This window comes from Apodemus sylvaticus, chromosome 8, assembly GCF_947179515.1.
Source record: "Apodemus sylvaticus chromosome 8, mApoSyl1.1, whole genome shotgun sequence".
Lineage (NCBI taxonomy): Eukaryota > Metazoa > Chordata > Mammalia > Rodentia > Muridae > Apodemus > Apodemus sylvaticus.
The window spans coordinates 112,641,127-112,657,288 of record NC_067479.1 but is presented as its reverse complement, the minus strand read 5'-3'; the positions used below and the strand labels follow the sequence as shown (position 1 = coordinate 112,657,288).

General features: G+C 43.0%; 1 protein-coding gene across 1 annotated transcript in view; it reads right to left on the bottom strand.

The window, feature by feature from the left end:
- Positions 1-398: 398 nt before the first annotated feature.
- Positions 399-16,162, bottom strand: part of C8H3orf49 (chromosome 8 C3orf49 homolog) — a 29,098-nt gene continuing 13,334 nt past the window's right edge. Inside the window, exons 3-5 of the mRNA XM_052190355.1 lie at positions 5,023-5,147; positions 990-1,103; positions 399-599 (exon numbers count right to left, since the gene is read on the bottom strand). Coding sequence (XP_052046315.1) covers positions 399-599; positions 990-1,103; positions 5,023-5,147 — 440 coding nt within the window. The remainder of the gene's footprint in view (positions 600-989; positions 1,104-5,022; positions 5,148-16,162) is intronic.

Genomic DNA, 16,162 nt, shown 5'->3' with positions numbered 1-16,162 from the left:
AGAAGATGTTAGTAGTCCTTTAGAAAATGGAGTCCATGCCTAGGCCTTAGAGGGCCGTGATGAGTGCTTGTGGCCTGTGTTGTTGCAGGAGAGGGAGGCCTGCCTTCCCACTGTCGATGGCTGCCACAGTCCATCTGCGTTGCTCCTCTGCAGCGCTCTGTCAGGACTTGAGGAATGTGGTTGGGAAATACTTCTTCTCTAGTGCTTTGTTCTTGAGGAATCTCTTTAAAAAATACTTATTTGGGGGCATGTGTCCATGGTGTGTGTGTTCACATGTTTATGTGTGAGGGAGAGCACATGCTGCAGTGTGTGGTTAGGTTCAGATGACAAGGTCGGCTGCTGCGGGTCTGCCCTGGTTGGGGCAGGCTCCTCTTGTAGCTGGGCTGTGCACTAGGAACTCAGCAGCAGCAGCAGCAGCTGCATGGGAAACACGAGTGTCGCAGCCTATACTTCCTTGTGGTTCTCTTGGAAAGCCTTTGGAATTGCTTCGAAGACTGAAGGATCTCAGCCCCTAGAAACTCACACTGCTTAAGCTCAGCATGTCTTTGTTCCAAAAGCTTCATGGATTTGTCAGTCACTGTTTCTATGAGGTTATCCACCTATGGTAAACAGACACAAAGACATGAAACTGCCGAAAGCAAAGCTATGCTTGTTTTTTTCTGAGCGTACCAAAGGAGCATTCCAATTCAGCTCATAGCAAACAGAGCTTGAAAACTTAGATTTACCACACAGGGGTTAAGATGACCTCATTTCTGCCCAAGCCTGTGTGTGCCTTGTTTTAATGGAATTTGTTTACTGTTTATTATGCACTCAGTGTCATCCTAGGTCTCCTTAGCAGTCCCTTACCCACTCTCAGAAGCCCCCCACTGACAGTATTTCTTAATGGCAACTGTTAATTAGGCCCCAGTGCTTGCTGCCTTGCAGGGTAGGATGAAGTTAATCCTGGGCGGGTGCTTCTGAGGTGGAAAAGGCAAGTGTTTGCCCACTACCTGCATTTGCAGCTTGCCCACGGTCAGCTCTGATTTCCGGAGGATGGCTTCCATGCTCTGCTTCTTCTTTTTAAGTGCTGGAAAGTGTGCTCTCTTTTTTGATGAATATTGTACCTATTGTCAAAATGCAAAACATACCATTAAGACATAAGTGTCATTTCTTCACTGGCAACTAGTAGGCCCCCTAGGACATTCTCTCGATAAGTCATTGTTTGCCAGGTAACAGTTCATATTCATATTCTCTGCACCCCCTGTATTTCCTTTGTGCCCAGAGCTCTCTTTTAAAGACGACTATAGGGTGCAGAGAAATGAGGTTATTTGGCTCATAAGGATAGTGTCAGGGAAAAAAGCAAGTCATCGGACAAGACAAGAATTTTCTCAGGCTGCAGAGCAGTGTGTGCTGGGCTGGCATAGGCCATTGCCACAGAAAGCTCATTTTGCTGTATCCAGTTGTTTAGTTTGCTCTTGTGTCGCTGGGTTCTTATTTCCATGACAGTCCAGACATAAAGAAGCCTTGCCTGGATTCCTCTTGACCATGCTTGACACTTCCCTTGTCCCTGGATTACTGATTACAAGTACCTGTCCTAATAGCACCACTGTGGGAACTCATTTCTGGGTGCTGAGACCTGCTGGCCTCTCCATTTCCCCTTGTACTTGATGAGCAGGTGTACAGAGAGTGGTTCTGAGGTCATGTTTAGGCCCTACACTTTGAAAGAAGCTCGAAGCCATCACTGAGTGCCTGCTAGCTGACCCACGCTGAACTTCCCTGATGCAGCTAAGGATACCATTTGGGTCTTTGGGGTTTTGTTTTGCTGTATAGGCCCAAGCAAGCCTGGAACTCACCATGTACCGCAGTCTGGCCCCAAACTCTATACACACACACAGACACTTGTCTCCTGAGTGCCAGGAGTAGAGGTATGCACCACCACATCATGCTAAGTAAGACTCCAAAACATCTACCATAATTGGGGGTTACTAAGTGTTCCCATGCTTTCCCAGGGATAAGTATTGTAAAGTTGGGTGCTGAGTCAGGTTTTGAAAACCAGGGTGAGTGAGGATGAGTGGTCCAGACAGAACAGGACATCTCTCTCCAGCCCCACAAGTTCTGTTTCTGAAGCTTCCTGTTTTCCAAAGGAAGTTTCAAACATTTTTATTTGAAATGTCCTACTTTTAAAATCTGGGCAAGTGATTCATGCATAATTTTGGAAGCATTGTGAGGGCTGGCTAAAACCCTCTATAGCCGGGTGCTAACCTCTGATTTAATATCTTTTGGTACACAAAAATCCTTAATTAATAGACAAAATTTTTCATCTTCTGGTCACCGCCATTTATACAGTGAGAAGACTTCCCTGTAATCCCCAAACCCAGGAACAGCCTAGAACATAAAGGCACCTGATAACCCAGAAGCGGAACTCAAAATTACTATGGTATGCTAACAGTGACAGTCAAGAGTGTTTGATGGAACCTGCTGCCCCTCTGCAAGGGCAGAAATGTCTATCTGTGGTATACAGTACAAAAAGACACTAACTACATGTGGTTATTGATGCTTCAGTGGCTATTGTAACTGAGAAACTAGACCTTTTGGGCTTTTTGATAACGTTTTTCTGTAAAGCTCTAGCTGACCTGTAACTCTCTCTATAGATCAGGCTGGCCTCAAACTCAGAAATCTGCCTGCCTCTGCCTCCCAAGTGCTGGGATTAAAGGTGTGTGCCACCACTGCCCAGCCCAGCCATTTTCTGAGTTGAATTATTTAAGCAATTAAAATACCCTGGAATTGAATGCCAGCATCAAATAAGTGGTTATTATAAAGTAGTTCAGGATTCTGTTTTTAAAATAGTCTAAGCAACTGGGAAAGAGAGAGATGCCCACAGTCTGCTACTCAGGAAGCTGATACAGGGAGATTGTTGGATTCTGGGAAGCTGAAACCAGCCAGGGCAACAAAATTGAGATCCTGCCACCCATACATACCACACAAAATACAAAACCAAGCTAAATGTGGTGTCATACACTTTTGTTGCGAATTTGAAACCAGACTTGTCTATATAGAAAGTTCAGGACCAGCCAGGATTAAATAGTGAGGCCCTGTCTAGAAATAAATAATAACATAATAAAAAATTCTAGGCCTTAATCGGAACACCTTGGTCTCTCATTCAATCTCGAGATAAAGGTCAGCCAGATAGATCTGTGGGGACAGGTACCCCGAAGCCTGAGACCTGAGTTAGAACTCCCAAGACCCACATGGTGAAAGGAGCTAGGGAAAACTGTTCTCATGTGTTGTATACATCACCCCTGTCACACAAATAAACACGAAATAAAAATAAAATACCTGGGTGTGGTGGCACCTGGGAGGCAGAGGCAGGCCGATCACTGAGTTTGAGCCCAGTCTGGTCTACAGAATGAGTTCCAGGCTAGCCAGGAACTCAAAGAACCCTATCTTGGATTTAAAAAAAAAAAAAAAATTAAAGATATCTTTGGTTTAGATTTGGACTCATTCAATTTTTTTTTTAATTTCTTTTTATGTGCATTGGTGGTGTGCCTGCATGTATGGCTGTGTGAAGGTGTCAGATGCCCTGGAACTGGAGTCACAGACAGTTATGAGCTGCCGTGTGGGTGCAGGGGATTGAACTCAGGTCTACCGGAAGAACAGCCCAGTGCTCCCAGCCACTAAGTTATCACTGCAGACCTCATCCATTTTTTTTTTTTTGTTTTGTTTTTTGGATTTGGTTTTTTCGAGACAGGGTTTCTCTGTGTAGCCCTGGGTATCCTGGAACTCACTCTGTAGACCAGGCTGGCCTCGAACTCAGAAATCCGCCTGCCTCTGCCTCCCAAAGTGCTGGGATTACAGGTGTGCGCCACCACCGCCCGGCCTCATCCAATTGTTTTTTATCATCCACAAAGTTTATACTTGAAAACCAGAAATTAAGGTATAAATCAGTAAATATAACCTGGGCTGGAGAGGGAGTTTGGTAAGTAAATTGCTTGTTGTTACATGTGTGAGGCCCTCAATCCAATCCTGATAGCCCAGGTTAAAAAAATCTAGGCCTGGTGGTACACTGTAATAATCACTGCACTGGGGAAGCATGCACACACACACACACACACACACACACACACACACCTCAATAGTTTAAGTTTACAAACTTGAATTTATATCCTAGACTGCATTCAGCTTGTGGCCCTCAGGTTGAACATACCTGAGTCATCCAGACAAGATAATGTTGTATAAGTAGCCATTTAATCAATTCATTGATTTTAATTAAAATTAAATAGCACTAATTCAGTTTTCTACTTAACTCTGGCTACATTTCACTCCCAAATGGCATACATGACTAATTACTTTATCGGATAAACCATGACACCTTTGCCGAAGCTGCTGTTGGGCATTTGGGCATCTAGATCAGCCACATTCCTAGTGTGTGACCTCAACTTTTGAACAATTCATTGAGTATTCACAAAGCTCCAAACTAGTGTAGGCCAGACTGGAAGGGCTGAGTAATTTGAGTTCAGAAGTAGAAAGAACTGATTTGGAAAATAACCTTATTGTTCCTTAAATTCTTAGAAACACAAGCAACAGGTGCATGGGGTTACTGTGGTGAGTGAAATTAGAATGTGGCTATGACAAGACCCAGGGTGGTGGTTTAAATAGGTTTGGCCCCATAGACTCCTGTGTTTGAATGCTTGGCCCACAGGGCATGACATTATTAGGTGTGTCCTTGTTGGCATGGGTGTGGCCTCAGGGGAAATACGTCATCGTGGGGATGGGCTTTGAAGCCCAATGCAGAGTAGATTCTGGCTGCCTTTGCATCCAGATGTAGAATTCTCAATTCCTTCTCCAGCACCTTGTCTGCCATACTTCCTGCCATGGTAATGGACTGAACCTCTAAAACTATAAGCCAGCCCCTGTTAAACGCTGCCCTTTATAAGAATCGCTTTGGTCATGGTGTCTCTTCACAGCAATGGAAACCCAAACTAAGACACCCAGAGAAACCAATTTATGTAGGTCTTTCAAAACAAGTTGATGCTAGCACCTTACCTTCTGTAGCCCTGAAGGAAGTGATGTCACAGATAATCGCTTGGTAGTTCTCTTGGCTCGGAGAAGCCTGTTTCCTCCAGTTACCTCCTCTGTCTCTGCTTCTACAACATCAAGCTGTATAGTTGCTTAAAGAGGAGGAGGAGGAAGAAGAAGAGGACTATGTCAAGATCACAGTTGCAAACATAATCTTCCTAAGCAAAATAGCTCTGGACAGATGGTGTTATATGCAGCTATCTGCCTTGGAAACTTTTCTTCCTTGGGATTGAAAATAAAAAGCAGATTTGCTTTTCTGGTGTTAGGATTCCTTCTGCACATAGTTATCTCTTGTAATGGCCTTAGTCTTGGCACAGTGATTACCTCTTTGAACACATAACTTTGTCCTGCCTGGTTTTCACTTTGGCCATGAGGGATTAAAAAACGGGACCTTCAACTGTGAGGGTCAAGTCAGTTTCATGAGGCAGACTTTACACTTGTCCTCCAGAAATGCTCCCAAGTCTCAGTCACTCACACACCATAAGTATGGATGTCCAATATCTAGGAGCCTTTTCTTAAACACTTTTTAAAGCTTTGTTCATTTTATGGATGAGTGCACCATATGTATAGTGCTTGCTGGGGCCTGAAGATGGCATCAGATTCCCAGGAACTGGAGTTCCAGACTCTTGTGAGCCCCCATGTGGGCACTAATAACTGTTCTTGGGCCCTTTGCAAAGTAGCAAGTGCTCTCAACCACTGAGCCAGCTCTCTATCTCCAAGTAGAAGCATTCTTCAGTATTTCCTTGTATAAATTCAGTCTCAACTCTGTAGACATTGTAAAGGCAAATGAAAATGCTACCATAGGTCTAGTGAGATGGCGCAGTGGGTCAAGTCACTTGCCACCAAACCTAAGTTCAATTCCCAGGCCCCACGTGGTAGAGAGAACCAACTTTCATAAGTTGTCCTCTGACCTCCACAGGTACACACGTATACACACTACACACACACACACACACACACACACATACACAGTGTACTGTCATATATGTAGGCAAGACATCCATCATTTGCATTTATTTATTTATTGGTTTTTTGAATTTGTTTTTTTTTTTGAGACAGGGTTTCTCTGTATAGCCCTGGCTGTCCTGGAGCTCACTCTGTAGACCAGGCTGGCCTCAAACTCAGAAATCTGCCTGCCTCTGCCTCCCAGAGTGCTGGGATTATAGGTGTGCACCACCACTGCCGACTGATCATTTGCATTTAAAAACTACAAATACACTGGGCAGTGGTGGCGCACGCCTGTAATCCCAGCACTCTGGGAGTCAGAGGCAGGTGGATTTCTGAGTTCGTGGCCAGCCTGGTCTACAGAGTGAGCTCCAGGACAGCCAGGGCTATACAGAGAAACCCTGTCTCGAAAAAACCAAATCCAAAAACAAAAAAACAAAAAAACTACAAATACTAAAAACTTTAATAAAGCGAGATAATAAAGTGATACCATAGACTTGTAAGTAAGAGCCAGGCAGTGGTGGCGCACGCCTGTAATCCCAGTACTCTGGGAGGCAGAGGCAGGCAGATTTCTGACTTCGAGGCCAGCCTGGTCTACAAAGTGGGTTCCAGGGCTACACAGAGAAACCCTGTCTCAAAAAACCAAAACAACAACAATAACAACAACAAAACAAAACAAAAGACTGTAAGTAAAATGGCCAATTAGAAGCTGCCCCTCACACACACACACACAGTGTAAGACATATATGTAGACAAAACATCCATTTGCATTAAAAAATACAAATACTAAAAAATTTAATAAAGCGAGATAATAAAGTGATACCATAGATGTGCAAGTAAGATGGCCAATTAGAAGCTGCCTCCATGTGACCCAGTAAAGGAAAAGAACTAGAATATGAAAAAGTATGTTGTATTCCAAAGATAGAGAGGAACATTTAAGAAATCCACAAAAGACACCAAAAAGTACACTGAAAATAGCTGGTAATATACCAAAAGGACTAAGTCACACTGAACAAGGGTTCCAGTGCCAGGTGCCCCATTGAGTTGGGGAGCAGCAAAAGCTAATACAGGCACCCCCTGGAGATCCTCCTCGTCGAGGTAGGCCTGCAGCCCCACATGCATCCAAAACATTGTAGGTTTTGTTGAGACAGATTTCCTTTATCAGCAAGTCGGCAGTCGAGAGGCATTCTATTTCTTGTCAATCTATGTGACTCCAAAGGTAGTGGTGAAGAACCACTGCTTAAATCTTAGCTATCCTGGGACTCTGAGAAGACTCTAAGTTTAACCAACCACACACATCCTCAGGAGTTTGCAGCACCTCTAGGGTGCATTTGTGTCAAGCAGGAGGACATGATGTTGACAAACTGAAAAGTGCTGGTAGGTGTAGGCTCAATAGTCCTACACCTAAGGTCAGCAGGCAGATCAACCGGTGGACTCACACTGAAAGAATAGAACTCCAGCGTGCTAAGGAGCCCCAAACACTTCATATTCCAGAGCCTGCTTTTTGTGCTCTTTGTTAGAAACTAGGTAAAAGGTCACATGATGATTTGCGGGCTTCATTGTAAACTTATAAAAGCTGTCCCAATTCTGCACTCGGGGTTCACAGTCCTCTAGCCCCGCGCAGTGTACGGCTGTGGAACCCAGAATTCTGGAATAAAGAAATCCTCATGCTATTGCATCGAGACTGTTTCTCGCGAGTGATTTGGGTGTCGCCTTCTGAGGCGTGGGGTGCTGGGGAGCCCTCAGTTTTTTGGGGGTCTTACAACACATCTGCCATACTCAGCATTTAAACCCACTTTAGGATACAAGAGACTCTGCCTCAAAAGTACATACACAGACCAATAACAGAATTGCATCATCTCAAGCAAAAACACATGTCTAACAAATCCTAACATAGTTAGGATTTGAGTACTGCTCTACTATAACTGAAGACTATAACAAGGATGAGAGTATACTGATTACTAGGCAAACATCAAAACTTATGCTGAAAACCAGAACTTGGCTTTCCAAATCTGGCAATTATTTAAGAGATGTGGGAAGCTCATTTTTCAAGAGAGAGAATCATTTTAAAACTTTGTCTTATTTTGATTCGTGTCTTTACAGAAACACATTGCACATGTGGTGTGACAACACTTTGAGCATTCCCAGCTCTGGAGGTATGATCACTAAGTGTCACTCTGTAGTTAATTGGCTGTGGGATGGTGATCACTTAGCTCTATCAGTCTTCTGCACTGGGGCCTTCCTGTGCCCTTTGATATTCCTTTGCCCCTTATTTCTGTTGACCCTAAGAAGTCAGCGAGACAGTGAATGTATCCTTAGATTGTGGAGTCTGTGACACACAACTCAGTATCATTAAAATAGGCATGTGTTTTCTGATGCTAACTTTATTCAGAGAAAATTTATTGAACACATAATCCTTTGTGCCATGCATACATACATTTCTTACCATATCCACTGGTTGACTTGACTTAAGATATAAAACAATGGCCTGCGAGCCAAAGCAGTTTACTGCTTGTATCTGTAAATAAATTTTAATTGGAACACTGTCACACTAAAAAATAAAATAAAAAGTGCTGGGTGGTGGTGCTTCACACACCATTAATCCCAGCCCTTAGAAAGCAGAGGCAGGTAGATCTCTGAGTTTAAGGCCAGCCTAGTTTGTAAAGAGAGTTCCAGAACAGCCAAGGCTACTCAAAGAAACCATGCCTCGATAGATAGACATATATAATTAAACCCTTATTTACGATGTAGGAATCAATCAGAAAGATGAAGAGATGACCCACAGAATGGGAAGAAGTATTTGCCAGCTACACATCAGAGGTTAATATAATATTGAAATAACTTCTATAAAGAACTTTAATAATTGTAGGGAATGCTAGTACATGTCTTTCTTTAGTCCTTGTACTTGAGAGCCAGAGGCAGGTGGGTTTCTGTGAAGTTAAAGCTAGCTGGTGTACATAGCAAATCTCAGGCCAGCCCTGGCTATATAGTAAGACTGTAGCAGGGGGAGACTCCAAAATTAACATTAGTAATGCAAATCAATCAACAAGAGTGCTAAAGAATAAGATAAAAAGTCCTCAAAAGAAAAGAATGTCCAATAAATATTGGAAAAAGTATTCAAAGTCCCTTAGCCATTAGGGAAATGTACATTTCATCTCACTGCAAAAACAAACAAACAAAAAACACAAAACAACAACAGCAACAAGCGAAGGACAAGTAATGGTGAAGACACAGGGATATAGATATTATATATATAATAGGAGTGCGTGGCACTTTTTTTTTTTTAAGTGTGACAGTGTTCCAATAAAAATTTATTTACAGGTACAAGCAGTAAAGTGCTTTGGCTCCTCATAGGCCATTGTTTTGTTAACCCAATCTTAAGTCAAGTCAAGCAATTGATATGGTAAGAAATGTATGTATGCATGGCACAAAGGAGTACGTGTTCAATAAATTTGCTCTGAATAAAGTTAGCATAGGGATGTGTGTGTGTGTAAAACAATTGTACATCTTGGTCTTCATGTGAGACTCCTAACTCCTAACAGCAAGAGCAAGGGCTGTTTCTGACTCTAGTGCCTGCCTTTGAATCCCTTTCCCTAACTAGGCTGCCTTGTCTTGCCTCAATAGGAGAAGATGCATCTAGTCTTACTACAACTTGATATGCTAAGAGGCCTCCTTTTTTCTGAGGAGAAAGGGAAAGGGAGCAGATTTAGGGGTGGTGACAGGGAGGCACTGGGAGGATAAGAGGGAGGGGAAGCTGTCATCCCGATGTAAAGAAATTATTTAATTTTCAAAAAATGTTATTTGGAAGTCAAAGAAGGGGAATCAGTATGAAGATTTCTCCAAAACTGACACTAGAACCATGGTATGCTCCAGCTTTATCTTCCTGTATACATTCCACAGGGATGCTTTTACATCCTTCTTTATTGTCATAATAGCAAATAGATAGAATCAGAATAAATGTCTACCAACAGATCAATGGATAAACAAAATGGGACACATAACATATTGCTCAGTCACAAAGAAGAATAACATTCACAGGAAAATGAATGAAACCAGAAATCACAATGTTAAGTGAAATAGGCCAGATATGGAAAGACAAACAATGCACATTTTCCTTCATATGTAAAATATGAGTGGAAACACACCCAGAGATGCATACACGCCTGCACATGCATATACATACACAGACATGCAGAGAGAGGGAGAATCAGAGTGGGGACTGTGTCTAATGGGAGAGGAAGGAGAAAGAAGAGAGAGCAGTGGGATATACATGTTTTGGGAATGGGAAACATTTCATAGCATTGGTGCCAAGGGGGCAGGGGTGGGGCGGGTGCAGGTGAGCACTCCTGGTGCTGGCCACACTGCGATGTAGCAAAAGGCCTGCCAGGTCTGCCCACAACAGGTCTGTTTTATGTTCTTCTGATCTGTAGGCACTACACCTAACACCAGCAATTGTGGCCTTGGTAGGAACAGAATGACTTGTTTCCTGCCCCTGAGACAGGGCCTCCTCAGGGTCAATGCCTGCTGTGGGCATAAGGTGCATTTGTGTAATAATGTACAGTGTTTGTACATTCCTCCTTGGAATGTCCTCCCAGTTAATGTTAATGACTCCATGGTAATCAGACCGCAGGAGTAAGGGACACAAAGGTGTGGCCACTGTCTCAGCAAAATGGTAAACACTGGGAATTTCAGGACAGCCCTTTAAGGCTGTGGAAAAGAACTCTAAAACCATGAGTTAGAAAAGGATATATAATTTCTCAACTATGCAAAAAATAGAAGGCTGTGATGTGAACTGTATGAGCAGCTTTTTCATAGATCTGAAAAAACAGAGGCAACTGCACTATGAGTCAGTTTGTCAGAAAGATACAGAGACAGGCAGATTCCTGAGTTCAGGTCAGCCTGCAAATTTAGGTCTAGGTGTGGTTGGAATGGTAATGTCAGGACATAGTCCCACCCAGCTAAATTTACAAAGGCAGGCAGATTTTTGAATTCTTTTACATTGTTTAAAAAAAAAGTAAACTTGCAGTCCTTTTCTTAAGAGTCAAGGTCATGGGATGCTGATTTGTGGAATGGTCAGTAATGGCCTGGAATAACTGAATTGATATGTAAATTAAAAGCCAGGCTTTTGGTCTGACTGAGAAGATCTAGTAAAAAACAATAGCAGTTCTTCTTTAGGATTTTTCTCTGTTGAGAGCTGAGCTGTCTGGAGATCTCTGGAGAGCAAACACAGCTCTTTTAGAATTTTTTTCTAACAAGATTTCTGACCAAGAATTGCTCTTTTAGAATGTTTTCTAGCTGCTATCCAGATAAGACTGTCTGAAGAGTGAACACAGATCTTTTAGACTTTTTTCCGGCTTTCTGATTTTAATTGAAAAACCCAAAATTTACTTTTAGACTTTTTCTAACAGGATTTCTGACTTGGTTAGACGATCCAAAAACTTTTTATAGCAGCTTTTCTGACTTTGCTCAGAGATTTTAGAATTACTAGCAGAGAGGAACTTCAAGCAGAAAGCTAGCTCTCTAAACCAGAAAGTTTTTCACACAAGAAAAAGCTTTCTATAGCAGACCAGAGCAGAATACACACACACACACACACACACACACACACACACACACACACACACACACAGTGAGAGAGAGAGAAGAGAGAGAAGAGAGAGAAGAGAGAGAAGAGAGAGAGGAGAGTCTGGAAAGGATTTCAGCAGAACCTAGGCCACCATCTTGAACCTGTAAGACCCCCCAAAACCAAGGGTGCCCCAGCACCCCATGCCTCGGAAGGCAACACCCAAATCACTCGCAAGAAATGGTCTCAATGCAATAGCATGAGGATTTCATTATTCCAGAATTCTGGGTTCCACAGCCGTACACCTCGCAAGGTTAGAGGACTGTGAACCCCGAGTGCAGAATTGGGACAGCTTTTATAAGTTCACAATGAAGCCCGCAAATCACCAACCAATCATTCCTTAGCATGAAGAGCCCTCGAAATGCGAGCCAATCGATTTGTACCACTCTATAGTTTTTAGGCCAATTAGTTTAAATTATCGGAGCCCGCGCTCAGTGAACCAATTTGTTTCCTATTTTCTTGGAGTCTATAGCTGCTTGAACTCCTGGATAGGTAACGGTGTAAGCGGTGTAAGCAGTTTACAAAAGCAAGATAAGCTTAGCTCATTTCCAGTTACCTTATGGGGCCTGGATCACCTATTCAAGGCCTTTTTGCTAGCTCTAAACAAAGGGTAGGCTCTGGAATGTGACCTTTTACCTAGTTTCTAACAAAGAGCACAAAGTGGGCTCTGGAATATGAAGTGTTTGGGGCTCCTTAGAAGGCTGGAGTTAGGTTGTATTTTTTATTATTTCATTCTCCACTTCTTCTCTTGTTAGGAGTCCTAATCTTAGAACTATAGAACTAAATCTCTGACTCTATATGTTCTAGATTGTCCTGCCTTAATCTCTGATATTGTTGGCGTAGCATAAGACTCTGCAGAGCACTTATTCGTTCCCTAATAAAAACTATTAACCGGTTAATCACACAGGTTCCAATTGTAAGCAAAAGGAGTAAAATTACTAAGGGTCTCATCAAAGCAGAAAGTAGGGTGGTCAAGAGTACAAGATAAGGGTCTTTTCACCAAGTCTCAAGGTATTCTGCGCAGTGGCGTCTAACGTAGACCAAATCTCCAAATTGGAAGTAATGTGGGACTTGCAAGTCTCTTTCTCCTGAGTAGGCCTCCCGGAGCTGCTTCCATGCTTGCTGCCTCACCCACTCAAGGGCCTTGAGCCTAGAGAACAAAAGCCTGAAGAGCACAAAGGGTAGGAGAGCTATCTAATCATTAACACCAGTCTCTGTGGTCAATTTGGTGAGGGTTTCTTTCATCAGGTTCCAGCAACAGTTCCTGAAGACTTCTTATACAGATCCAGTCACCTGTCTGGAAGCTGTAAGGAGTCTCTGGCATGCCTGGAGCATTTAAGGCAAATCTCATATTGTGGGACACCTCCTGGGAGGGCCCAGTAAACACCAAAGGATTTGGGGTATCAAAGATCTCTACAGGGTCAGGTTAAAATGGTAGGGGCCGTTCAGAAACAAGGGGAGAGGCACCACCCAGCCTGAAACAGTCTCCAAAGTCAGTTTAGTTAGGGTCTCTCATAGGGTTTTGTTTATTCTCTCTACCTGCCTTGATCCCTGAGGATAGTACGTCCAATAATGTCTCCAATTAGTCCCCAATATCTCTGTCAATTTCTGATTTACCTTAGAAACAAAAACAGAACCATTGTCTGATCCAATTACCTTGGGCACTCTGAAACTCCAGAAAATTTCTTCTAACCTTGGCAGCTGTTTCCTGCTTCAACCCATCTAGACAAAAGTATCTATAAATGCTAGAAGATATTTTATAACCATATTTTCCTGCCTTAGCTTTTATAAAATCTCTTAATGTACTCTAGGCTGTTCTCTTCAATGTCTTTTGCCCTGTTTACTCTTTACTGCATAAGTATGTACTTGCTGGCATATCTTATACTGTTCTATTATCCCTCTAGCCTAAAACCTGAGTCATAAATATATATATTTGGTCCCTTAACTGCCAGGACAAGGTTTTTAATCCCCTAAATGAGTCCTTCTGTGCATTTGGCCTAGTGACTCTTTGGCTTACTTTATGGGGAGTATAGTTCTCCCTTCTTGTGTGCACCTTCTCTTGGTAATAGTTGGTAGGGTGGTTAGCAATCTCAGTCCTTTTTTAAGTGAGGCTGTTTCTTAATTTTGTTCCATTTCCCAGTGGCTGTCTCTTATAGATCCATAACCAGTATAGGCTCCTGCATATCCATTCCTGGAGCCACTTTCTCTGCCTGGTTATTGCCCACTGAGTTTTTTTCCTTTGGACATCCTGGGCAGTGAATACTCACAGTGGCTGGCTTCATTAGGACATCTAAGAGATCCAAGATTTCCTGTTGGTTTCCTCTGATGTGAGCAGTCCTCTTGGCATATATCCCTGTGGATGTGGACTATGTCAAAGGCATACCTGTTATCCGTGTGGATGTTGATTTTCTTGCTGGTTCCAAGTTCCAAGGTCTTGGTGAGGGCAACGAGCTCCACTTTCTGCATTGACATTCCAGGGGGTAAAGATTCTTCTACCCAGATGACATTTGTGTCATCCACCATAGCAGCACCTGCTTATCTCTGTCCATCATGGAGAAAACTGCTCCTGTCTATAGCAACTTTCAGCAGGGGTCAGTCTCTCTTTTTGGGCTAGTTAGCTACAGCCTCCAGGAAGCATATCTGCCCCCTCTCCATTTTGGGGAGTATGTCTTACTCCAACATAGAGTAGGAACAGTCTAGGGTGACCCTAAATGAATGGGCTACCCATCCCATCCCTAGGTCCACTGGAGTTAGGCTGTATTTTTTATCCTTTCAAACCACTATTTGACTTCCAGTTGTTTGTTTTCACTGCTCACAGACACCCCTTCTCTCAGAACCTGGAGCAAGCTGAGGCTGGTCCTTGACAGATTTAAATACTTCTGTGAGTCTGACCATTTCCCTGGATAAGGCTTCATTTTTCCAGCACTTTTTTTTTCACTCTCCTGGCTTATCTCAAAAATCGTGGTACCAGGTGAACCACGTGTCTAACCCCTGTCTGAGTAATGATGTGAAAGGATAGAAAATACAACCTAACTCTCCAATGACCCCAAGAAGTCAGAAGTTTAAAATGCTATCTCACTCCAAAGGAGCTCTAACTCCAGCCTTCTAAGGAGCTCCAAACTCTTCATATTCCAGAGCCTGCTCTTTGTGCTCTTTGTTAGAAACTAGGTGAAAGGTCACATTCCAGAGCCCACCCTTTGTTAGGAGCTATGCAAAAGGGCCTGGAGTAGGTGATCCTGCCCCCCCCCCCCAGGTAACGGGAAATGAGCTAATTAACTGCTTATCTTGCTTCTGTAAACTGCTTATGCCATCACCCCCACACAGGAGTTCACACAGCTATAGACCTATAGAGAAAATAGGAAACTAATTGGTCCACAGAGTGTGGGCTGAGATAATTTAAACTGATTGACCTAAAACCTATGGGGTGGTACAAATCGATTGGCTCACACAATGCAGGCTCTCGATGGTAAGGAATGATTCCCTGGCTTTGCTGTAAACTTATAAAAGCTGTCCCAATTCTGCACTCAGGGGTCCCACAGTCCTCTACCCCTGTGTGGTGTACGACTGTGGACCCCACAGCTCTGAAATAAAAATCCTCTTGCTATTGCATCAAGACTGTTGCTCTCGAGTGATTTGGGTGTCACCTGCCAAGGCGTGGGACACTGGGGTGCCCTTGTTTTTTATGGGTCTTAAAGATGGTGTACCAGTACAGCTTGTGCCTTCTCCGTTAGGGCCCCCCTGGGTTCCTTGGAATTCTGGGTGCTCATAGTTGGGACTCATTCATACCTCATCCAGCAGAACTGTGTCCTAGTTCCAAAATTTACTGAATCTGGCCTCCATACACTGCCTAAGCAATTGGAAAAAGCATATATAAAAAACAAAAACAAAATCTTCCTTTCTTCCATTTTTCCTTGATCTAAGCCCTGGTTCTATTTGCTTGGCCTCCCTCCCCATGTTCTGTATATATCTTGCCTCTATTTATGCAGCAGGTCTAAGCCTGTTGGGGCCAGGGACTGAAGTGCACACCCACCTGCTCTGGCCAAGGGCTGCTCCCAGCCAAGCCATTAATTTAACCACTCAGGAGGTACTTAGAGATCATTTGTCCATGAATTTGATTCCATTATGGGATATAAACAATACATGGCTGTTTGTCATCTTAAGTATAGATGGCAATATATAGAAAGTATAGGTGGCAATCATATAGAAAGAAGGTAGAACCATCTGGATTAGGAGTAACCACAGGACTGGAAGCCATCTTTGTTATGGAAAGGATGTATGGCTTCACAGACATCCTACCTAGAAGGAACAGCAGGTGACATGGTAGAAACAGGTCTCCAAAGATACCTTCATGTTCTATAATGATACACCATATAATGGTCAGAAAAGTTCTCAGTCTCTTTATGAACCATGTTTATGAATTAAAAGTTTGATTTGTGCACTCAAAGAGCTTCAATTCAAAACTGTGATTCTTTAAGGCTCTAAACCTAACAGAGATAAAACCTAAAGTCCTAGTCTCATAAAAGCTACTGTAATGTGTCA